Source organism: Ailuropoda melanoleuca, chromosome 8 (genome assembly GCF_002007445.2).
Source record: "Ailuropoda melanoleuca isolate Jingjing chromosome 8, ASM200744v2, whole genome shotgun sequence".
NCBI lineage: Eukaryota > Metazoa > Chordata > Mammalia > Carnivora > Ursidae > Ailuropoda > Ailuropoda melanoleuca.
Window position 1 is genome coordinate 51454365 of NC_048225.1, and position 24842 is coordinate 51479206.

At 37.8% G+C, this 24842-nt stretch overlaps 1 protein-coding gene across 3 annotated transcripts in view; it reads left to right on the top strand.

Annotated features, from left to right (window-relative positions):
* Nucleotides 1-24842, top strand: part of RSF1 (remodeling and spacing factor 1) — a 143943-nt gene that overhangs the window by 50307 nt on the left and 68794 nt on the right. For 2 of the 3 annotated variants that reach the window (XM_034666286.1, XM_034666285.1), the window contains exon 3: nucleotides 5580-5636. The exons of the other annotated variant lie outside the window; for it this stretch is intronic. In XM_034666286.1, coding sequence (XP_034522177.1) covers nucleotides 5580-5636 — 57 coding nt within the window. The remainder of the gene's footprint in view (nucleotides 1-5579; nucleotides 5637-24842) is intronic. 3 annotated transcript variants of the gene reach the window in all.

The window sequence follows — 24842 nt, forward strand, 5'->3', positions numbered from 1 at the left end:
AGTTCCTAGAAACATGTAAACTACCAAAACTGAAACAGGTAGAAAAACAAATTTTGAACAGACCAGTTACCAGCAATGAGATGGAATCAGTAATCAAAAACCTCCCAACAAACAAAGTCCAGGACCAGATGGCTTCACAGGCGAATTCTGCCAAACATTTCAGGAAGAGTTAATACCTATTTTTCTCAAACTATTCCAAAAAAATAGAAAAGGAAGGAAAACTTCCAAATTCATTCTGTGAGGCCACCATTATCCTGATACCAAAACCAGATAAAGACACTGCTAAAAAAGAGAACTACAGGCCAATATCCCTGATGAACATAGACACAAAAATCCTCAATAAAATATTAGGAAACCAAATTCAACAATATGCTAAAAAAAAAAAAAAATTCACCATGATCTAGTGGGATTTATTCCTGGGTTGCCAGTGTGGTTCAGTATTTGCTAATCAATCAACATGATACATTACACCAGTAAGAGAAAGGATAAAAACCATAAAACAAAGGATAAAAACCATATTGTCATTTCAATAGACACAGAAAAAGCATTTGAGAAATACAATATCCATTCATTATAGAAACCTTCCACAGAATTTTAGAGGGAACATACCTCAACATAATAAAGGCCATATGTGAAAGAACCCTAGCTAACACCGTCCTCAGTGGGGAAAAACTGTGAGCTTTTCCCCTAAGGTCAGGAACAATGCACAGATTTCCACTCTCACCACTTTTATTCAACATAGTGCTGGAAGTCCTAGCTACAGCAATCAGACAACAAATAGAAATAAAAGGAATCCAGATTGGTTTAGAAAGAAGTCAAACTTCCATTATTTGCAGATGACATGATACTATATGTAGAAAACCTGTAAACTTACACCAAAAAACTGCTAGAGCTGATAAACGAATTCCATACATTTTCAGGATACAAAATCAATGTACAGAAATCTGTTGCAATTTTACATACCAATAATGAAGCAGTAGAAAGAGAAATTAAAAAACAATCCCATTTTCCAGTTGTACCAAAAATAGTAGTATACCTAGGAATAAACCTAACCAAAGAGGTAAAATACCTGTACTCTGAAAACTTTAAAACACTGATGAAAGAAATCGAAGATGATACAGAAATGGAAAGACATTCCAGGCTCATGGATTGGAAGAACAGATATTGTTAAAATGTCTAAAGTATCCAAAACAGTCTACACCTTTAATGTAATCTGTACCAAAATACCAACAGCATTTTTCGCAGAACTAGAATAAACAGATGTGAAATTTGTATGAAACCACAAAAGATCTTGACTAACCAAGGCAATAATTAAAAAGAAAAGCAAAGCTGGAGGCATCTCAATTCCTGATTTCAAGTTATATTACAAAGCTGTAGTAATCAAAACAGTATGGTACTAGCTCTAAAATAGACACACAGATCAATGAAACAGAATAGAAAACCCAGATATGAACCCACAGCTATATGGTCAATTAACCTTTGACAAAGTAGGAAAGAATATCCAGTGGGAAAAAGACGGTCTCTTCATGGGGCGCCTGGGTGGCTCAGTCGCTAAGCGTCTGCCTTTGGCTCAGGTCACGATCCCAGGGTCTTGGGATCGAGCCCTGCGTCGGGCTCCCTGCTCTGCTGGGAGCCTGCTTCTTCCTCTCCCACTCCCCCTGCTTGTTCCCTCTCTCACTGGCTGTCTCTCTCTCTGTCAAATAAATAAAATAAAATCTTAAAAAAAAAAAAAAAAAGACGGTCTCTTCAACAAATGGCGTTGGGAAAACTGGACAGCAACATGCAAAGAATGAAATTGGATCACTTTCTTACACCAGCCACGAGAATAAATTAAAAAATGGATTAAATAACTAAATGTGAGACCTGAAACCATAGTAATGTAGAAGAGAACACAGTAACCTCTTTGACATGGGCCACAGCAACTTTTTTTCTAGATATGTGTCCCAAAGCAAGGGAAACAGAAGCAAAAATAAACTGTTGGAACTTCATCAAAATAAGAAGCTTCCACACAGTGAAGGACACAGTGGATAAAACTGAAAGACAACCTGTGGAATGGGCGATGATATTTGCAAATGACATATCTGATAAAGGGTTAGTACCCAAAATATATAAGGAACTTATAAAAATTGAACATCCAAAAATAAACAACCCAATTAAAAATGGGCAACAGGCATTTCTCCATAGAAGAAATACAGATGGCCAACAGACACATGAAAAGATGTTAATCATCACTTATTATCAGGGAAATGCAAACCAAAATTACAATGAAATATCACCTCACACCTGTCAGAATGTCTAAAATCAACAACACAAGAACCAACAGGCATTGGTGAGGATGCGAAGAAAAAAGAGCCCTCTTGCACTGTTGGTGGAAATGCAATCTGGTGCAGCCACTGTCGAAAATAGTATGTAGGTTCCTTACAAAGTTAAAAATAAAACTACTGTATGATCCAGCAACTGATCCCCTGGGTATTTACAAAGAATATTAAAATACTAATTAAAAGGGATACATGTACCTCTATGTTTATAGCAGCATTATTTACAATAGTCAAGATACAGAAGCAGCCCAAGTGTCCATTGATAGATAAATGGATAAAAGGGTGGTGTGTGTGTGTGTGTGTGTGTGTGTGTGTGCGCATGAATGTGGATACACACAATGGAATATTATTTAGCCATAAAAATGAATGAAATCTTGCCATTTGCAACAACATGGATGGAGCTAGAAAGTATGCTAAGTGAAATAAGTCAGTCGGGTCATGTTCACAGGGTCCTGGGATTGAGCCCCAAATAGGGCTCCCGGCTTGGTGGGGAGCCTTCTTCTCCCTTGCCTGCTCCCCTGCTTGTGCTCTGTCTCTCTCTCTACCTCTCTGTCAAATCAATAAATAAAAAGTCTTTAAAAAACAAAAAATGTGGGACGCCTGGGTGGCTCAGTTGGTTAAGCATCTACCTTTGGCTCAGGTCGTGATTCCAGGGTCCTGAGATCGAGTCCCACATCGGGCTTCTTGCTCAGAGGGTTGCCTGCTTCTCCCTGTGCCTGCTGGCTCCCCCTGCTTGTGTGTACTTGCTCCCTCTCTCTCTGACAAATAAATAAATAAAGTCTTAAAAAACAAAACGAAACAAAAAATGAACATCAAACATTTATTCTCTTGCAGTTTTTGTGTGTTAGGAATTTGAATGGGACCTAGTGGATACCTCTGGCTCAGTTTCTCATTAGGCTGCAGTCAAGCTGGCAGCCTGGCATGCAGTCTCATCTGAAGGCTGAACTGGGGGAGAACCCCTTCTAATCTCAATAACATGGCTTTGACAGTATTCAGTTTCTTGTCATGGTTTGTCCACAGGGCACCTCAGAGCATTGGCAGTTACATAGGGCATTGCTTCTCCATAGGGCTGCTTACCACATTGCACCAGAGCCAGTGGATGAGAGAGAGGGCCTAAGACAAAAGTCATGATCTTTTTGTAACCAAATCTTAGCCAGAACGTACTATCACTTTTTCCATATTCTGTTAGTTAGCATAAAGTTATTGGATTTGGCTCATACCCAAAGCTGGGGGTAGAGAGCAATGGGAACTGAATCCATAAAAAGTGATACTTTTTATTCCATATCTTTTTAATTTCTCTGATCTTCCCTCATAACACTCTTTTCTTTTAGCTTCTTTCCTACGGTAGTTTTCTGATTTTCCTTTTCACCCCTTTAAGTCTCCTTTCCCAGATCTTTCTTTTTGTCTAAGTTCTTGAAAGAACTTTTTATACTACAGAGGTTTGTTCTAGAACTTCCTCTAGTATCATTTTATATATTCTCCTTGGGTATTCTTACCTATTCCCATGACTTTAAAACCCCATGTGTTAATGACTTTTTTTTCATCCTGAATCTTAGTTCAAAGGCTGGTATACTCAACTACATATTGAACATCTTCATTGAAAAAATGCTGATGAATCAACATTAGGTAGAGACTAAATTGCTGTAAGAGACTCCAAAATATATTTGGGTAAATAAGGAATAAATTTGTCTCTATTAAACAGTCTGACATCTACCCCTAGAACAACTGTGTTTAGTGAGGTTATTCAGAGATCCAGACTCTTTACATTTTATTGTTCCAACATAGGGTATTTTGCTTTTCTTTGTTGTAGAATGTGCTTCAAGCTGCAGGAAGGGGAAAGAAAGTATAGGGTAAACAATTTTCTTTTTTTAAGAAGTGAGGCAGAATTTGCATACTTCACTTCTGTTCTATTAGGGAAAGCACAGTCACATGATCGTATCTATTTGTAAAGGAGGTTAGAGAGTATCAACCCTTCCTTAGTGTCATAAACTCTGGAAAATGGGTCAGGGGGAGCAGATTTGTTTGGGGCCACTAAACAAGATTTGTTTTCCCCCCTCTGGGAAGAGTATATATCCCCCTGCTAGTGAGTTCAGGCATGGCCATGTGACTTGTTTTTAGTCAGTGAAATGCAAGGAAAAGTGATAATGTTATACTTTTGGGCAGAAGCTTCCTCCTCCCAACCCCCCAGCAGAAGCTTCAAGAGCAGTGGATATTCTCCATGTTCTCTGTTCCCTTTGCTATGATGACTTGTATGCAGAATTTTTTTTTTAAGTCATTGCTGCCCATTTTGGGGTGAAAATGATAGGTTACAAAGCCACTGCTAACCTTTCATCAACGTATAGTATAGGCCAGAAATAAACTTTTGTTGCCATAACTGAGGGATCAGCACACTATTTCTTAAAGGGTCAGGTACTAGATATTTTAGACTTTTGTTCTTTGTAGTCTCCATGACAGCTACAGACAATTCCTAAATAAATGGATATGGCTGTGTTATAATAAAACTTCATTTACAAAAACAAGCATTCAGTGTGTGGGCCATAGTTTGCCAACCACTGTTGTGAACGGTTGAGATTTAGGGTTCTTCTTAAGTGCAGGATAATCTAGAATACCCTGACTGATACCGTTGGTTAAATAGCACTAGCACCCCCACCTGCTTACCCAAACCAGAAATCTAAGTATCATTCTTTTTTTTTTTTTTTAAAGCAGTGCAACTCAATTATTTATTTATTTTTTTTTAAAAAAAGATTTTATTTATTTATTTGACAGAGATAGAGAAAGCCAGCGAGAGAGGGAACACAAGCAGGGGGAGTGGGAGAGGAAGAACCAGGCTCATAGCAGAGGAGCCTGATGTGGGGCTCGATCCTATAATGCTGGGATCACGCCCTGAGCCGAAGGCAGACGCTTAACGACTGCACCACCCAGGCGCCCCCTAAGTATCATTCTTGACTCCTCATTTCCCAAACTAAATCCTGACTTCTTACTCTCAGGACTCTTGATTTAACAGATGAAGATATATTTTTTTCAAGGTTTAAATAGACTTTATTGTTACAAGGGGGGTCCTACCGAGCAGGGCCTTAGAAAACAATATATTTGGTCCCAGGATGTCACTGAGGAGAAATCGAGAGGTCATGAGGGCAGAAGAGGTCACTGTAGTTGAAGGACATGATCCAGGGAAGTCTGGCCAGGAATGTAGCAGACATGATCAGGACAGGCCAGGGGTGGTCAGATCACAGCAGCCCCCTTCACTCCTGCTTCTTGTAGGTCTCCAGATGTGGCAGGACCCAGCCTGATGACAAGAAGAAGCACAGGAAACAGGAGGTGAGCCCAGTGGTGACATCCATGGTCCCAAGCTGCTCCCATGGCAGTTTGGAATCTATCTGGGCACACAGCAACAGGAGCTGTCGGGTTAGGCCTGTCAGGCCCCTCAGCAGCAGTGGTGTCAGCACAGACATGACTGCAGACTGTGGCCAGCAGTAGCCCAAGTTCAGAAAGTCAGAATGGCAACAGATGAAGATATTAAGACCCAAAGAGGAATACTTATTCTTAGCAATGTATCCACGTTAGTAATAGAGAACCAGAACTTGAGTAGATTTGGTCTTAAATTTGTAGTATAGTTGACCCTTGAAAAATATGGGTTTGTACACCTGTCCATTTACATGCAGAATTTTTAAAATAAATACAATATAGTACTGTAAGTGTATCTTTACTTCCTTATGATTTTTGTAACATTTTTTTTCTCTATTTAAGAATATAGTATATAATACATGTAATGTAAACGTGTGTTAATCGACTTTTCATGTTATATGTAAAGCTTCTGGTCAGTAGTAGGCTGTTAGTATTTAAGATTTAAGGGTGTCAAAAGTTACATGCAGATTTTTTTTTTAAAGATTTTATTTATTTATTTATTCGACAGAGATAGAGACAGCCAGCGAGAGAGGGAACACAACAGGGGAGTGGGAGAGGAAGAAGCAGGCTCACAGCAGAGGAGCCTGACGTGGGGCTCAATCCCATAACGCCGGGATCACGCCCTGAGCCGAAGGCAGACGCTTAACTGCTGTGCCACCCAGGCTCCCCTACGTGCAGTTTTTTAACTGTGTATGGGATTGGCATGTCTGATGCCTGCATTGATCAGGGGTCTACTGTAGTTTTTTGTAACCTAGGGTTTTATTGTTCCTTGGCTTGGTAAATGGTATCATTGTCTTTTTGGTCATTTAAACAAACCTGATGGTCATTTTGGTTTTTTGTGGGTTTTTTGGTTTTTTTGTTTTATCCTTCACATTTAGTATATTATATTACCACATCTTGATTGATTTAGCCTTTAAAATTTTTTTTTCATTTAAATTCAATTAATTAACACAATGTTTTATTTGTTTCAGGGGTACAGGGCTGTGATTCATCAGTCTTATGTAATATCCAGTGCTCATTACAACACATATCCTCCCTAATATCCGTCACCCAGTCACCCCATCCTGATTTAGCCTCCTTAATCTCTTTCAGTTCAGTCTGTGCAACCCTTGCTGTCTCTGCCCTAGTTGCTGCCCTTCTCTCTTACTTGGATTATTACAGGAAACTCCAGGTTGGTTTCCCTGTGTCTAATCCACTTAACACAATTACAGTGATAAAGTGAAAATCAGAGTGATCTTTTTCCTTTGCTTTAAGTCCGTTATGTAGGAGTCCTTGTTGTCTTCTGAATAGAAAATATGTTTCTTAACATGGCAACATAGTTGTTGATGTGATGGCTCCCACTTTCTCCTCTGGGTTCTTTCCTTGCTATTCTCTTTCTTGATGTCATCAGTATGTACTATATTCTGCCTTACAGAACTATTTTTGGTTTCCAGAAGGGCATGCTGTTTCTGGCTCTTTGGTCCTTTGAACGACTGTTTAAAGTAGGCCTTGCCCTTGAGTCTTCTACCACTCTCTTGATATATCACCATGCTTTATTTCCTTCCTGGTAGTTATTACTCTCTAAAATCACCAGTTTTACTTTTGAAGTCTGTCTCCAGTAGAATTAAAGCTCTGTGAGGGCAAGAATTTTTTATCATTTCCTATTACATTTTCTATATCTAAACCAGTGCGTCGCACTTAGCTGTTGCTCAGTATTTGTTAAGTCAGTAAATGCATGAATGAGTGAACATTTACCTTGCAGAAAGCCCTGTGTATGTGTCTTACTCAGTGTTTCCTTAGTATTTTGTAGTTATCCTCCATAAGTCATTTCTTTGTGGGCCATATAGTACCTGGCTAGAGTATGTGAAATAGTATACACTGTTTGTTTTATAATTGTCCATTTATCTTCCTGCATGTACCCCCCTTGTTTCCATTCCATTCACCCCCACACTAAGACGCAAGTTCTGTGAGGTTCAAAAGGTATGCATGTTTTTCTAATATTAATGGTAGGTGCTCAAACATGTTCAAAAATGCAGTTTTATCAGATACCAGTTTTCAGTGCCTATTATTTTAGATTCTTCTAAGAGTAATTTCATAGATATTTTAAGTTTTCTTTGATGCCAGCAGAATTTTAAAATACTTATTTTGAAGAATCCCATTGATGCTAATTTAGGTGTCCTGAAGGTCTAGGTTAGAAAGGCTAAGGCTGACTGGTACTATACCGCCTAAAATTATGTTTCACATGCCTCCTTGGACTGGGTTATAGTTACTTGAGATTAGACATAGCTCTGGGATTTCCTCAGTTTGGAGGACCTTATATTTCTAAGGAAATGAGGTTGGGAGAAATGTTTCCCACAACCTCTTTTTATTTTTAATATTAAAAAAATGTAAAGCGCATAGCTTAAAACCAGGAATATTATAATGTCCATATTCCTACCACTCAGAATTAACGCTTTTGTGGTTCATTAGTTCCTTTCATATATTTGCTAACTTCATTTGGGTAGAACTTTTCCTGAAATTTAAAATCTGTCCCCATTTTATCATTATAACAGTGAACATATATGTAGTCTCTTAATTTGTAAAGCACTTCTGTACATGTTGCCTAAAACTAAAAGCCAATTAGTTTTATTTCACAACCCTAAGCAATTAGCTTTTATAGACCATTTGAGGAGCGTCAGTGTCTTACTGATCATCAGTTACACCAATCTATTTTAACCATTGATTTGTTGACTTGGATTTTTATCGTAGTTGCTATGATTTGACATATAAAGATTTTATTTATTCCAGAAAGAGAGAGCACGCCTATGTGCACGAGCTGGGGGAAGGAGCAGGGCGGAGGGAGAGGAAGAGGGAGAGAACCTTTAGCAGACTCTGCAAGGAGCCCCAAGATCCCATGACCCCAAGGTCGTGACCTGAGCCAAATCCAAGAGTTGGCTGCTAAACTGACTGAGCCACCCAAGCACCCCATGATTTGACATTTAAAATTTAGTTTCAATGTATAAATAAGTCCTGCTTTGTGATTATGGAACAAGTACACAGATGCTTTTAATCTTAGTTTGCTTTGAGAATTATGTGTTAAATGCACATAAAACATTAATTAGATTATGGTTATTTGCAGTATAAGAAATTTCTTTAGCTCAACAGTTTTCAAGTTGTTTTTCGTGAAACCCTAAGGTTTCCCCAGAAATGCTTCTGAACCCACGTATTATTAGTCTGCTGGGACTACCATAACAAAATACCACAGCCTATGTGGCTTAAACAACAGAAATCTATTTTCTCACATTTCTTTGGGCTAGAATTCCAAGATCAAGGTGTTGGCAAATTTGGTAAGTGCTCGCTTTCTACTTTATGCTAGTCCTTGTAATCACTGTGCCCTCACCTGGCCTTTTCTCCTGTGTGTTCGCTGCAGGGAGAGGACTTGGGGTCTCTGGTCTCAAAGACACCAGTCTTACAGAGCCCCACTCTTATAACCTTATTTAAACTTAATTGTCTCCCTAAAGGCCTTATCTCCAAATACAGACACATTGAGGGTTAGGCCTTCAAGATATAAATTTTGAAGGGACACAGTTCATTTTATAACATCCTATGAAATATCTTCTGGAAGTGGTTGTGCTGATCAATAAAAATGGAAGGGGAGTTGAAAACAACTGTTCTCATTAATTACAGAGTTCCTTCAACATAAGAATTTATTAAAATTGCGTTCAAATGTAACTTTCCAGGAGCACATTTGTTTTGTGAGATGAGAATCATCCTTATAATCTATCTCTCCTGGGGTCCCAGATTTATCTTAACTTGTTAGTAATATTGTTGTAGAACCTTAAGTGATGCAAGCATGTTAGCTATTACCATTTGCATAAGGATTTGCTGGGGTCATTAAAGCTTTGATTATATTATAGTATGTTTTTGTAAAATATTGTGGATTCTAATTGTAGTAACTTCTTGATTGAGGCTCAAAAGTGTTGGATTAAGAGGGGTGCCTGGGTGGCACAGCGGTTAAGCGTCTGCCTTCGGCTCAGGGCGTGATCCTGGCGTTCTGGGATCGAGACCCACATCAGGCTCCTCCGCTATGAGCCTGCCTCTTTCCTCTCCCACTCCCCCTGCTTGTGTTCCCTCTTTCGCTGGCTGTCTCTATCTCTGTCAAATAAATAAAATCTTTAAAAACAAAACAAAAGTGTTGGATTAAGAATCAACGGTCCTAGGGCAATCTAGGTGGCGTTGTTGTTTGGGCATCTGACTCTTGGTTTCAGCTCAGGTTGTGATCTCGGAGTCCTGGGGTCAAGCCTGGCATCGGGCACAGTGCTCAGTGTGGAGTCTGCTTGGGCTTCTCTTCTCCTTCTGCCCTCCCCCCCATGCACACTCACAGTCTCTTTCTCTCTCTCTCTTTGAAATAAATAAATAAAATCTTAAAAAAAGAAAAAGAATCAGGAGTTCTAGCTTTGCTGTTAATTAAGTTTTTGATCCTGGATAAATTAATTTAGTATTTCCGTGATTAATTTCTAATTAGAACTTAAAATAATATTGGGGTCATGAGTTTGAGTACCACGTGGGGTGTAGAGATTACTTAAATTAAAAAAAAATAAAACAAACAAACATGAAAGAATATTGAGAAAGAAGAACACCCCAAATCTGAATTTTGGAGATTATCAGGTAGTAATGATAGTTGTGAAAGCACTTTGATAAACAAAATTTATGGAAATGCACATTGTCAGTTTCACCAGTATTTTGCTTACATTTCTCAAGTAAATAAACGATTTATTTTATTTTGAATGTATGTTTCAACTCCCTTAGCAGGAAAAACAACCCTGTTTACTCATCTTATGGCCTAGGTTTTGGTATTTGGGTAGTTCCAAAATAAAAATGTTAGAAGGAAAAACTGCTGTAATTTCCCCCTTACTATTCCAGTTCAGGGGATAACTTAGATTTTAATGTAATGTGAAATTCCACACCATCATGGTTGTTGTCATGATAACAACATCTACTTCCATACTGTTCTTTGAAATCCATTGAAACTTAATGTCCATTTGAAAACTTTTGACTAACATATTGTTTGAAAATAGTAACACTGAACCAAAAATATAAGTTCATTTTATTATAATCAAGCTTCTCCATAATTGCCCACATATGCCATATTCACTTTTTACTTACCACTGAATCCTCCCCAGTGGGCCTCTGCCTCCACTGTGCCACCAAAAACACCTTGTCAAAGAAGCCTTGCCATGTTATAAAATCCAGTGGATATTCTTCAGTTCTTTTTTACCAAACCTATTTTTTATCATTCTTTCACAGAGTTGAATGTTTTTAAATCTCTCTCAGCTTTGCTTGGTTTCTTTTGCTGGCTCTTTTCTCTGACCCCTGAAGCACTGCATGAGTAGCAGATGGAGCAGAGTAATCTAATAGAAAAGCTGAAAGATGCCTTAAAATAATTCATTTAAACACAGAATATAATCATAAATGTAGTTAGCTAAGAGCCCACAGCTGCTAATGCTAGCCCATTTTCATCGGGCTGTTCAGTAAAGATTTTTTGATGGCCTACTCTGTAAGGGACTCAGTAGGGCACAAGGGGATGTATAAGATATGATGTTCTTGAGTCTGGAGTTCAGTAAAGGCAGCAAAGCAAAGTAGGTCAGATATAATGCAGGCAGAATGTAAATGCTTTAAGTGCAGTGTGGTATCTAGAATAAAGTAGTTTTGGGGTATGCAAATATATTTAAAATTTTTCATCTTTTCAGTGTTTGTGGTAAAGATTATGACCGATAAAAAATAGAAAAGCACTGATCTCTTTCCTTACTTCAACCAGTAATGCTTAGGAAAATAATGTGAAAGATTGTAAGTTATGAGGTAGGAAACGTTCAGCATGAAAGCATACTTAGAGAAATAGTCCACTCAGTAATTTTGATGGAAGGCATTTGCAACAGCGGATATGGCTTGTATAGTAGGCAAAAGTTTGACCCTTGTGCCTTCATACCTTGGTGTTATATTCATGCATATGTTATATGGGAAAAGGGGCTTTATGGATGTAATTAAATTTATTAATCAGTTGACCTTAAATTAGCATAATTATCCTGGACTATCCAAATAGGCCCATGTAAATTACATGAGCCTGTAACAGGAGAAGAGGCAGGCAGAAGGCAGGAATACTCAAAGCATGAGAAGGACTCAGCACGTTTACCCTTCTGGAGGAGGGTAGAGGGTTACATGGAAAGCATGAGAAGGAAATTAAATCTGCCAGTAATCCGAATGAGTTTGGAAATAGGTTTTTGCTCAGAGCTACCAAAAAGGAGCTTGATATCAGTTTTATGAGACCATAAACAGAGGACCCAGTCAAGCCAGGCTGTATAGGACTTCAGACCCACAGACACTGGGAGATAAGTGGGTTTTTTTCTAAGATGCTAAATTTGTGGTGTTCTATTATGCAGCAGTAGAAAACCAATAAAGATTGATTATATTATTGAGGGTTTTATAATCTAATGAGGAAACTCAACAAGGATTAGAAGTTTCCAAAAATTGCTTGCCGAAGTATTTTGCCTCTTTCATTTTTATTAAAAAATGTCCTCTTTTCTGTAAAACCCATAAATAGAATCATGAAATTCTTAAATCAGTACACTTAATTATTTACCTTAAACCTAACTTGATGCTAAACATTAAACAAATTTACTGAAGTTGATACTAAATCAGAAAGGTTAGCTGGAAAGAGAGTTTTGGTGTTAGAAAATCTGGGCTCCTATTCTTTGTTAGTATTGTTGATCTCAGGAAACATTCTCACTTGTCTGAACCAAGGTTGATTAATCTATAAAACTGAGAAAATATGATCTCATAGAACTGAGAAACTACCATTTATCTTGCGGAATTGTGAGAATTTAATGAAATTATTTATGAAATGCACCCAATGTCTGACATATTGGCTTCAAGAGTAAAAGTATTGCAGATAATAAAATACCTAAGTAAGATACTGTTGAAGCTTAAATTTGTCACCTAATTTTTAAGGTCTATAAAAGATAACTATTATGGTAACTTAGTTAATTGAAGCTACCATACCACAAAAACTGTAAAAGTATTTCCTGGGTTGGTAGGTTATTAATTAAATTCTGAAGGTAAAAATAGGGGACTTTATGTGAAACAGGAGGACAAATCAAGATGTGCTCAACATGGAGGCATCTTTTCCCTAATGATGTAGGGAATGAAAGCTGTATTGTCTTGGTTGGCTGCTTTACATTGTTATTCTTCTAATTACTGTCCTTTATAAATAAGGAGAGGAGGAAGCACCTTTGTGCGTATGTGAATTCTCACCCAGCCCTTGCAGGGTAGATCCATATATTGATACCCCCATTTTGCAGATGAGAAAATTGTATTTGCTTCTATAAAAATCTCTTTCCCTTACCAGAATTCATGAGAACTAGACCAATCCTACATGCCTTATACACTGTTATGTACATCAGAAGTCCTCAGATTATGTCCTGCTACCTATTACTGCAATATCTATCAATTTATCTGAGAGAGAGAGTGAGCAGGGAGAGGGACAGAGAGAGGGAGAGGATCTCAAGCAGACTCCATGGTGAACATGGAACCCAACACAGGGCTCGAGACCATGACCCCAAGACCATGACTTGAGCTGAAACCAAGATTTGGATGCTCAACCAACTGAGCCACCTAGGCACCCCTGTCTGTTTGTGTAAGGCTCATGAGCCAATAATGCTTTTTCACAAAGAACATTTATAATCAGTTTATTGAAAGAGAGTACTTTGTTTTTTTGTTGTTGTTTGTTTTTTTTTTAATAATATTTTTTATTATGTTATGTTAGTCACCATACAGTACATCCCTGGTTTTTGATGTAAAGTTCCATAATTCATTAGCTGCGTATAACACCCAGTGCACCATGCAATACGAGCTCCGGTTTTCGGTTTTCAGACTGGTCGTGCGCGATCCCAGGCTCACGGTCTCAGTCCGCTCTCCTGCGGGTGCTGGTCCACGAGTCCACCCGCTCCCCAGTGCAGATGGCTACCGCTCCCGGCGCCCGAACGCGGAGGCTCCCTTCCCCTTCCATTTATCTTCCGATATCTGTGCGGGGATTCACGGCTCCCTGCTTCGTACCTCAATACTCAGCGGTGATGTTCATTTGTAGAAATCCAGATGTATCTTCTATCACGTCTCAGGCTGATTCCGTGGGTGTTCAGAATGGTCTGGTACCTATCCAGCTCAACTCAGGGGACCCTCTGAAAAAGCGGTCCCCTACTCCTCCACCATCTTAGCTCCTCCCCTCGAGAGAGAGTACTTTGAATTCCAGTTAAGCACGCTGTTATCCACCTCCCCCAAAATAATTCCATTCTTCTTATTAATACGCCTGTATTATAAAACAGTTGAACTCAATTATTATTATATATTATACGTAGTATATAACATGAGATATGACATAATATACCATATTTAATATAATGGATTGCTATTATATTTAAAACTTTATCAGTAAAAATTGTAGAAGTGTTTTCTCTATTAATACGTAAGTACCTTTGTAAATATACTTGATTTAGGCTCTTGGCCCACAAAGCCTAACTGTTTTATCTGGCTGTTTTCAGAAAAAGTTTGCTGACCCTTGATATACATCATGCCTGTCACAGTGCTTGGCACATAGGGTTTAATAATTATTTGTTGAATTAATAAATGAATTGAGGTTAAGTAACTTTGCAAAGGACACAAAGCCAAGTTACCCAGCCTGGTCTTTCTGATTTTATATCCTGAAAAACAATGAAGTTCTGTTTTTGGCAATGAGAAAGAAATCCTTAAGTTATTTTAAAAAGGAACATTGTAATTATTTTCTTATCTGAATCACCAGGAATGGACATTTTATATGATACCAGATATAGTATGGACGTTGGGTAGTAATTGGTAAATATTTGACAATAGCTTTATTTATATTTATTTATATAAAGTTACTAGTTATAGTATAGCTTTTCTTTCTTAAAGATTTTATTTATTTGAGAGAGAGCACATGCACGAGATAGAGAGAAAGAGCTTGAGCACAGAGGAAGAGGGAGCAGACTCCCCGCTGAGCAGAGAGCCTGTTGTGGGCTGGATCCCAGGACCTTGAGATCATGACCTGAGCCAAAGACAAGACGCTTAACCGACTGAGCCGTGCAGGCACCCCTAGTATAGCTTTTCTAACAATACAATTTGAAGAGATAAGTACAAGTTTTACGGTGGCCAAAAGCTGTATTAGGGGTTTTTTTCTTAGGCATTCTTCTGTCTGCATTGTTAAGAGTACTAATCCGAGGAGGAGTTGGCAAACTACAGCTTACTGCCTGTTTTTGTAAATAGAGTTGTATTGGAACACAGCCACATCTGTTTGTTTACATATGATCTATGACTACTGTCATGCTACAGTGCCAAATTGAGTAGTTTATTTCATAGAGACTGTATGGTCTGCGAAGCCTAAAATATTTACCATCGGCCCTTTGCAGAAAAAGTTTCATATCTAACCTGGAAGGCACATCAGCCATCTATTTCTCTATTTCTCTTAGGTCTGTCCTTATGAAATTAAAATACCAGAAAGCCACGTGGTGGTTAGCAGCTGGGTAGATAAAAATGACATGAATGAGCAAGAAACACATCTGTACCGGCTGCAGAACTACTTTGTCTGTTTTTTTATGATCTCTTGCATTAGTTGTTTGCTGGTTCAGAAGCAGATAAGAACTCTGTCCACCTTTTTGACTACCATTTACCTAGCTCCAAGCACTGAGTGACTGAACAAATATATTTGTGTGAAGTCTCTTCAGTAAGTTACCTTGTCAGTTTATTACTAGAAAAAGTTTTATAAACTGACTCCCCATAGCTCTAGCTCTAGCTTAGACTTTATACCAAGTTATAAACATCTCCATTTATATCTAGCTGACTGCTTATTGAACTGGTGTCACATAAACAAATCAAACTCAACATATCAAAAGTCAGATTCATTCTCTTCTCTCCTCACACCTCTTGTACATACTGAATGCATGATGTGGTCATGTTACCACCAACATTCTGAGTGTAAGCCATGATTTGGGCATCGTCCCAAAGCCCTCCTGTGCACACCCAAACAATAGCCAGGTTCTGTTGGTTTTTCTTCCTGTTTATTTCTCAGATTTGTCTTCTGTTCATTCTTACTGCCATGGCCTAATTCAGGCCTTTATCATTTCTTGCCTGAAACTTAACCTTCTAATTAGTGTCCTGGCTTTTAGTGTTTTACCCTTCCACTGCCTTCTCCTCACTACTACAAGAATGACCTTTTAAACACAGAGATTTAAAAGTGACTGTTACATCACTTTCAGAATTATTTAGTGGTTCCCATTCACTCAGAAATCCGAACTCTGTCATAATATTCAGCACTCTTAATGGTTTAGCCACTTCTCTTTGGCCGTATCTAATGACATTCTCTCCTGTGCACACTACTATTTGGCTTATATTTTACACTATTCACAGAACCTTCTGTCTTTTTCATTCCTCAGAGTTTTTGCATATATTATATCTTCTGCCTGGAATGCCTTCCTACTAACTTGTTTTCCAGGCAAACTTAATTTATCCTTTTGATCTCAGCTCAAGTACTACTTTCTCCTTAAGATCTTCTCCCAGGAGGATGTTCTTTCATAGATTTATATGTAACTCCATTATAGAAACTCCCTATGGGTTTGTTTGTTTTTTAAGATTTTATTTATTTTAGAGAGCAAGAGAGAGCACAAGCAGGGGAGGAACAGAGGGAGAGGGACAAGCAGACTCCGTGCTGAGTGCAGAGCCCAACGCAGGACTTGATTTCACTACCCCAAGATCATGACCTGAGCCAAAATCAAGAGTTGGACATTAACCGACTGAGCCACCCAGATGCCCCTATCATATGGTTTTTATAATGAATGTTCACTATGTACCAGGCACTGTGTTTAATACTTACTTTATGCAGCTCACCTTTGAAATAGATATTTTCTTTTACACACAAGGAAATTGATTCCAAGACATGAAGTAACATGTTTGGTCTCACATTGCCAGAAATGGCAGAACCAGCATTTTGTGAATCTAGTTCTTCAGAATGCTACAAATATTGTCCCTCCTATTTGTCTTTTTTTGTAGGTTGTAAACATCTTGAGTGCTTTTTTCATCTTTTATAAATCAATTTTAGATAACGTAAATAATCGCTTAGACAATTTCAGTTTTCTTTCAGTCATCTGCTGATAAGCTTAACTCCGTATTTGCTTCTTTATTGTACTCTTTAGCTGTATTAGGTAGTTTTCTGATGGAATTTTTACCTTCCCTATTATGAGACTCTTGATCTTTTATCTTTCTCTTAATGGCATCATTGTGCATAATCTGTAATGGAGATCTGTTTCTTTTCCTTTTGAAGTCAATAGAATATGATTAATGTAAAATTCTGTTTAAGTCCAGAGCAGGTATCTGGCATCTGCTAGGCCCTGTTCCTTGGCTCATAGCTGATGTTACCAATCTAAGCTTTTTTTGCTAAGCCTCCCTTAGCAGACTGACTGCTACTACAAATTACTCAGCATTGGCATCTGTTTGTCATTTTTTGTTAGTGTTTCCCTAAAGCAGTTGGACTAAGACCTGTAGAACGAGCAGAAATTTGTTAGGAAATTACCAATAGCTTAGCTCACTGTAATATAAAGTACCTGAGAGAATGGTAATGAGGGGACGCCCAGGAAGCATGTTGTGATAATCCAACTGAGCAATGAAGAGATCTGAGTTAGGGTTTGGGCACTAAGGATGGAAAGAAGAGGGTGGATATGAGAGCTATTTGGAAGGCAAAATCAGTAAGTCTTGCTAACTGATAGGGAAAGAGAGAGGTATCTAGCAACACAGTGCAACCAAGAGCATTCATCGTGTTGCCATATCCTGCCTGTGCTTGCTGGCGTGTGTTTTCCAGTATCATCTAGAGTGTAAAGGAACTCAAAAATCTAGCTGGTGCCTTTTAGCTTTTAAGTTGGAATCGCCTTCCTAAAAATAAAGAAACCCAGTGAGTGGAAATTGAAACTAGCAGTGTCTGCTAGGATCTTTTAACTCCTTGCTTATTAGTCGGATAGGCCTTGGCCTTATTGAGCTTCACATTCCTTTTTACTTGGTGAGTCACAAAGAATTTCTCTGCAAGTGAACTCTGATGCTTCCATGAAACTCCTCTATTTCCTGTGGTTGTTAATGACTTCAGATACCACACGAGTAATTTTATACACCTTAGCCTGGGATAATGAATATCAACATGTTAATAAACAGATATCTTCCTTCAACATACTCAGTACCTGTGCTTTGTCTCTCTTGCTGCTCTGCCACTTGCCAAAAGACAGCCGTATAATGGCCTTGAAAATAATGGGAAAGCCAAGTTTTAATAAATTATCCTTTAAAAGAAATCACAGTTGATTTCCTTTAGCCTCAGAATAAATTCTAAGAGAGAATGGCAATTTATTATTGCTTTTTCTTTGATTTCTGTGGTTTTCTTAGTGTATGCCACACTAATGATTTAGAGATGGTTTTTCAAAGAAAAAAGAAAATGCTATTATGTTGTATGTAATCATTGATCTTAAAAGGCTCTTGATTTTATGAAATGCTAAATATAAAAATAAATATGTTTCTTAGAATAAGAGTTTTTTTCTGGGGCTGAATACTTGAGAGATAATGATATTGAGTAGAAAAGAACCTAATATGTCTTGTTTGGGGTGTTTCCCCCTCATCAGAATGATACCACATTCATTTATCCCTCAGAAGTAAAGGGAAGACGAAGGCTATCTCTGTCCCTCGGTCTCTAGTAACAGGTTTAGAAATCTTTTGAAAGTGAATAAACTTGGCAGTAGATGGCCTTAATCTAAATGGCAATTTCAAAAAGACCCATTATTTTTACTCCTTAGGGATGATTGTTGGCTATTGTTAGCAAGTCATTTATCATTTGTTAGTTTGGTCATATTTTCATAAGCATTAGATATTTCTCTACTGTTACATTTATTTTTCAAACCTAAACCAAGGTTGTTATCTTTAATTTTTATTTGCCTTGTTAATATGTTAATTGGTGTTTTCTTTTTTATTGAGGTTCAATTCTTAGAACATAAAATTTGCAGGATTAAAGTATATTCATTGGTTTTAGTATATTCACTATGTTGTGCACCTACAACAACTATCTATCTAGTTCCAGAACATTTCCATTACCCCCAAAATAACCTCCATACTCATTAACGACAGTCCCAGTCACAAATCCCTCTCCCAGTCCTCTGGCAACCAACTAGAAAAACAACAGTGATTTTAGGGAACTTTTTTCTTTGCTGTGGCTAGTGTTCCTCTGGAAACTAACAAGCAACTTGGGCTAAATGATCTATACTTGTGGGTATAGAAGTACTGGGTTTTATTTTCTTTGGTTTTCTACTGAACTCCTGTGTGACTTCGGGTGGTCCAATGAATGTTTTGTGGTAATAATATACCTGAAGGCCTTCCCATAGAGCAACAAGCTGAATTACCTTAATTATGGCTGGGAAACCTCTTGTGACAAGTGTGCCCTTGAGTAGACTTCAGAAACCTGTTTCCCTTCTTCAGATGTTTTTGTTTTCAAGGGTGCACACCTGTCAGTTATATACTTAGAAGTACTGCTCCTTCACAGCACAGTAATTTACTTAGTAAACATTCCTGTAACTCGAATATTAATGTGATTTCAAAGAAGTTATGTAAAAATTATAGTTATTTCTCATTGCTTTAGCTCAGCAGATAAACCTAGGAAGTAAAAATAAGATCTTATAACGTTTCCTAAGTATAAAATGTTCCTACCATTGAAAATTGTTGTGTTACTGTTATATAGTTGTCTCTATTCTTGTTTGAGCTAAAAATGAGAAGATGCACATATGATTTATGTCCTATTTTAAAAACTTCTTCTGGGGCACCTGGGTGGTACAGTCGGTTGAGCATCAGACTCTTGGTTTTGGCTCAGGTCCTGATCTCAGGGTCATGAGATCCAGTCCCTCATTGGCCTCCTGTTCAGCATGGAGTCTGCTTGGGTTCTCTCTCTTCTCTAAAATAAATTATAAATCTTTTTAAAAAAAACCTTTTTTTGACTGTTGCCTATGGTATGAAATATATATATATATATATACACACACACACACATATATATATTTGAAGTTTAATGACTTGCAAAATTCAAGATACCCTACCTCATACCATATGCAAAAATTATATCAACAATCTGAATGAAGGAGGTGAAACAGACCTCTTGGAATAAAACACAGGGATAAATCTCCATAACCTTAGATTTGGCATAGATTACTAGATACGACCCCAAAATCATGTGAACAAGAGAAATTGGACTTGATCAAAATTAAAAACTTGTGCTTTGAAGGACATAAAGTGCAAAGACAACCTACAGAGTGGGAGAAAATATTTGCAAATTATATAAGTGATTAGAATTTAATATCCAGACTATATAAGAAACTCCTAAAACTCAACAAAACGATAACCCAATTTAAAAATGAGCAAAATATTTGAATAGACATTAGTCCAAAGATATAGAAGATTAATAAATTAGCAAATGAAAAAGTACTCAGTGTCTTTAGTCATTGGGGAAATGCAAATCAAAACCACAATGAGATATCACTTTACACCTAATAGGATGGCTATTTAAAAAACAAAAGAAAGAAAGAAGATAAGTATTGGTGAGGTTGTGAAGATATTGAAACCCTCATATGCTCCATGCTCCTGGTGAGAATGCAAAATGGTGCAGCTGCTGTGGAAAACAGTTTGGCAGTTCCTCAAAAACCTAAACATAGAATTGCCATAAGACCCAGCAATTCCACTCCTAGCTGTATCCTTAAAAGAATTGAAAACAGAGACTCAGGTACTTGTATGCCAGTGTTTATTGCAGAATAACTCATAATAGCCAAAGGGTTGAAACTACCCAATTGCCAGTCAACAGATGAATAGATAAACAAAATGTGGTATATTCATACAATGGAATATCTTTCCTTCCTAAAAAGGAATGGAGGTCTTATACTTGCTACAACATGGATAAACGTTGAAAATACATTAATGTGAAAGGAGCCAGGCACAAAAGGACAAATATTGGATGGTTCCACTTAATATGAACTATCTAGAACAGACAGATTCATAGAGACAGAGGGTATGTAGGTTACCAGGTGCTACAGAGTGGGAGGAGAGTGGGGTGTTCATTGCTTTGGGTTAAAGAGTTTCTGTTTGGGTGATAAAATTTTGGAACTAAAGCATGGTAATGGTTATACAACATTGTGAATGTAATTAATGCCACTGAATTGTACACTTAATGGTTAAAATGGCAAATTTTATTTTTAAATTATATTTATATATAATCTCCCCACAATAGAATTATGAAGAGTACAGTCGTCAGGGAATTTTCTGTAGATCTAGCAGTAATCTTAGCTTCAGCATATTCACTGTCACGGATACAGAGCCTACATAAAAAGGGAAGCCATTCAATCCAATACAGGGTTTATTAACCTTTAAAATAAACCTGTGAGTTATTTTACCAGCAAAAATGGGTTTATTAGGGAATAGCAGAGAATTGCAATTAAGGACAAGCAAGCTGGGCGGTCCAGAGAACAAAGGAGAAGACCTCTCTTTTATAGAGGAAAGGAGGCGTTGGGAGGGACTATAAGAGTCCTAAACTGAGAGTTTGTAGTCTATGTAGTGGCTTTTCATTGGCTGGGCTGTTTACTGGCAAGAAGAAAACCTTTCTTCTTCTGGCTAGGGTAGTTAAACAGTACTTGCTCAGTCTGCAGTTGACTAGTGGTAGGGCTTGAGGGCTCCCCCTTCTGGCCTCCTGACTGCATTTTAAATGAGGTTAATTACCCAGAAAATAAATGTAGGAAATTAAAACAAGTCAGTCACCAATATTTTTTTTAAATCTTAGGCATGTTTTATATATATGTGTATAATTATACACACACACACACATATATATAAGCAACAATATATTTATATATATACATATATATAAAACAACATATATATATGAAACAAAAAATGTCATGAAACAGTGTTTATGTACAGTTTGAAGAACACTGATCTACTTCCTTACCAGCTCTTAATTCCTTCTGTTTCTACTTGTGTTCCAATTGGTTCTAGAACCATTTTTAGGTTTGCATTTACATAAGGAAGTTATAGCCTGGTGAATACTTGATAGGCATCTTTCTTATCTCTTTTACTAGCAACAAAACCTCCACTCTACCGGTGAAGATCCTGAAATTGAAAGAGGTAATTGATTGAAACGAGATCACATTGCTGATAGGGAGAGCAAGAATTTGAATCTCAGCCTTCCAAAAAAGCCTTCCTTCCCTTTTTACCTAGATTACTGATACAAAGCAGATTTCTTGGAAAGAGGCACTGAACAATCACACTCTTTTCATTTTAACTACATTTTAGGTATATAGTTAATCTTACCTATGAATATAAAATAGCTATGATAGAGATTTTCTTTTTCTTGCTAGACTTATTTCACATATTTTTAGGGTATCTTTCCTTTTTTTTTTTTTTTTTGTAAAGATTTTATTTATTTATTCGACAGAGATAGAGACAGCCAGCGAGAGAGGGAACACAAGCAGGGGGAGTGGGAGAGGAAGAAGCAGGCTCTTAGTGGAGGAGCCTGATGTGGGGCTCGATCCCATAACGCTGGGATCACGCCCTGAGCCGAAGGCAGACGCTTAACCGCAGTGCCACCCAGGCGCCCCCAGGGTACCTTTTCCTTGACCAAGACTTCAGAATAGGCTACTTTTGAGAGTAGCCTTTCACATTTTTGCCGTGTGTAAATGTGCCCAATTCATAAGTTAACAAATTTCAGCTGCCTGTCCCTCTAATCCTGAGCTCCTTTAGCAGGAGTTACAGTATCTTATTTATCCTGATGTCAGGCACATTGTCTGGGACACATTGCATTCCTGATTAAATGTGGAATGAGCTAATTAAGATATGCTTATACTCTGTCAGTTGAGGTTTTGGTATTCTTTTGATTTTTAAAACCATGTTGCTTGAGAAATCTTGCCATTGAAATATTTCCTGTATATATATTTTAAGAAATTAAATATCCATTCTATACAAGCTTTAATGCATTCCTACAGGCAATGTTCCCAAATATCCCATAATAATAATAAATTCTCTCAATAATTAGAGAACACTGACACAGTAAATATTTATTGAGTGTCCACTATCAGCAAGGCCCTGTACTTGGTAGATACTATAGAAAATACAAAGAAGAATCAGACTTTGTATTTGCTTTCAAAAATCTTGTTGTTTTACGGGGTGCCCAGTTCAAATGAAATTATGTGAAAGTTATATTGTAAATAGTAAAACCGTGTATTAAACATGGAACTTCCTGCTTTTGTAAGGTATGTGCACTAGCAACCTGAATCTGACTCTCTTAAGTAGCTTAGCTCAAGCTTCAACCCCTTTCCCTTGAATTGTTGGAAAACAGGCTTTAATGGGTCTCCTAGACGTCAGACTCTATTATCCAGTCTGTCTTGCACAGTGCAACAGAACTGTTTTTTAATAGTGCTTCCAAATGCTTGTTGAGTCCCCATATATACAAGCCATGACCTACTTTCACACCCTTGCGCACTCCCTTCCCTCACAGCCTTGTCTGTGCCCACTCCCAAACCCAAGCACTCGTGATCTAGGGCTCTAGGGCTCAGTGGAAAGAACTCCTTTCTCCACCTTCACATTGACTGGACATTACTAATATAACTCACATCCCCCTGGCTTTGCATATTCTGTTTTTTTCTTCCTGAAATTCTCTTCACCTCCTTGTCTTGTAAAACCTATTCATCCTTCAGGTCCTAGCATAAAAGTCACCACTTAAATAAAACCTTACTCTTGAGTTGTTGCAGTTGATCTCCTTTTATCCATTGGCTGAACTAGGGTTTGTCGCCTCTGTTTTTGTAGTAGTTGATAAATGTAATAGTTACTCAGTTTGTAGATAATTCAGTGACTCCTTTTCCCCCTGTAATTATATGTTTACATCTCTCTTTCTGAATTCTGCACTTCTTAAAGCAGAGACTGTTCATTCAGCTTTCTCTCCTCCCTGTGTTTAGTATGTTCAGCCAGTGTTTGGTTTAGCCTCCAAGAAGAATATTACATACAAAATGGTTGGACATATTTAAATATTAGGTCAGGGATACTTGGTGAGATATAATTTGAATATAAAGAATGGGCCTAGATAGTTCATAATTCTCATTCTAGCCTTTGTTCACAGTTCTGTTGGTGACAGCTGACCTGATCAGTGTCCTAAATATATACTGATTTCACTGAAAATGACTATAGATACTAATTACTGTTTCTCTCGTTCCTTGGGTAAAGCACGTAACTTCCTGAGGATAAGAGTACATACATCTAGGGGTGCCTGGGTGGCTTAGTCGTTAGGCGCCTGCCTTCGGCTCTGGGCGTGATCCCAGGCCCCACATCAGGCTCCTCCGCTGGGAGCCTGCTTCTTCCTCTCCCACTCCCCCTGCTTGTGTTCCCTCTCTCGCTGGCTGTCTCTCTCTCTCTGTCAAGTAAATAAATAAAATCTTTAAAAAAAAAAAAAAAGAGTACATACATCTAAAGCTTGTGAGAATTGACTGTTAATATTTTATTTATTTATTTTTTTTAAAGATTTTATTTATTTGTCAGAGAGAGAGAGAGGACAAGCAGGGGCAGCAGCAGGCAGGCTGAGAGAGAAGTAGGCTCAGCCCTGAGCAAGGAGCCCAATGCAGGACTGGATCCCAGGACCCTTGGGATCATGACCTGAGCTGAAGGCAGCAGACACATAACCGACTGAGCCACCCAAGCACCCCAACTGCGTATGTTTTAAAGCAATAACAACAGTAGTTGGCACATAGTAAACATGTAATAAATGTTTGCTGTTATTTTTATTCTAGTAAGAATTTTTAATGTTCTTAAAGATATGTTGTGTTGGGTGGTGGTTAACCTAAAATAATTTTTTTTAATTAAGGTAAAAGTATTATTTTTGTGTTTCTTTCATTTATTCACCAGATATTTGTTTTGTATCTGCTGTGTCTCATACTTTGTTATAAGCTAGGGATATGAAGATGAGTTGGCTTCTCAGAGCTCAGCTGTAAAATTCTTCTTGACTCAGATTTGAAAAGATTTGTATAAAGACTGTATGATCCAGTGGAAAGAACT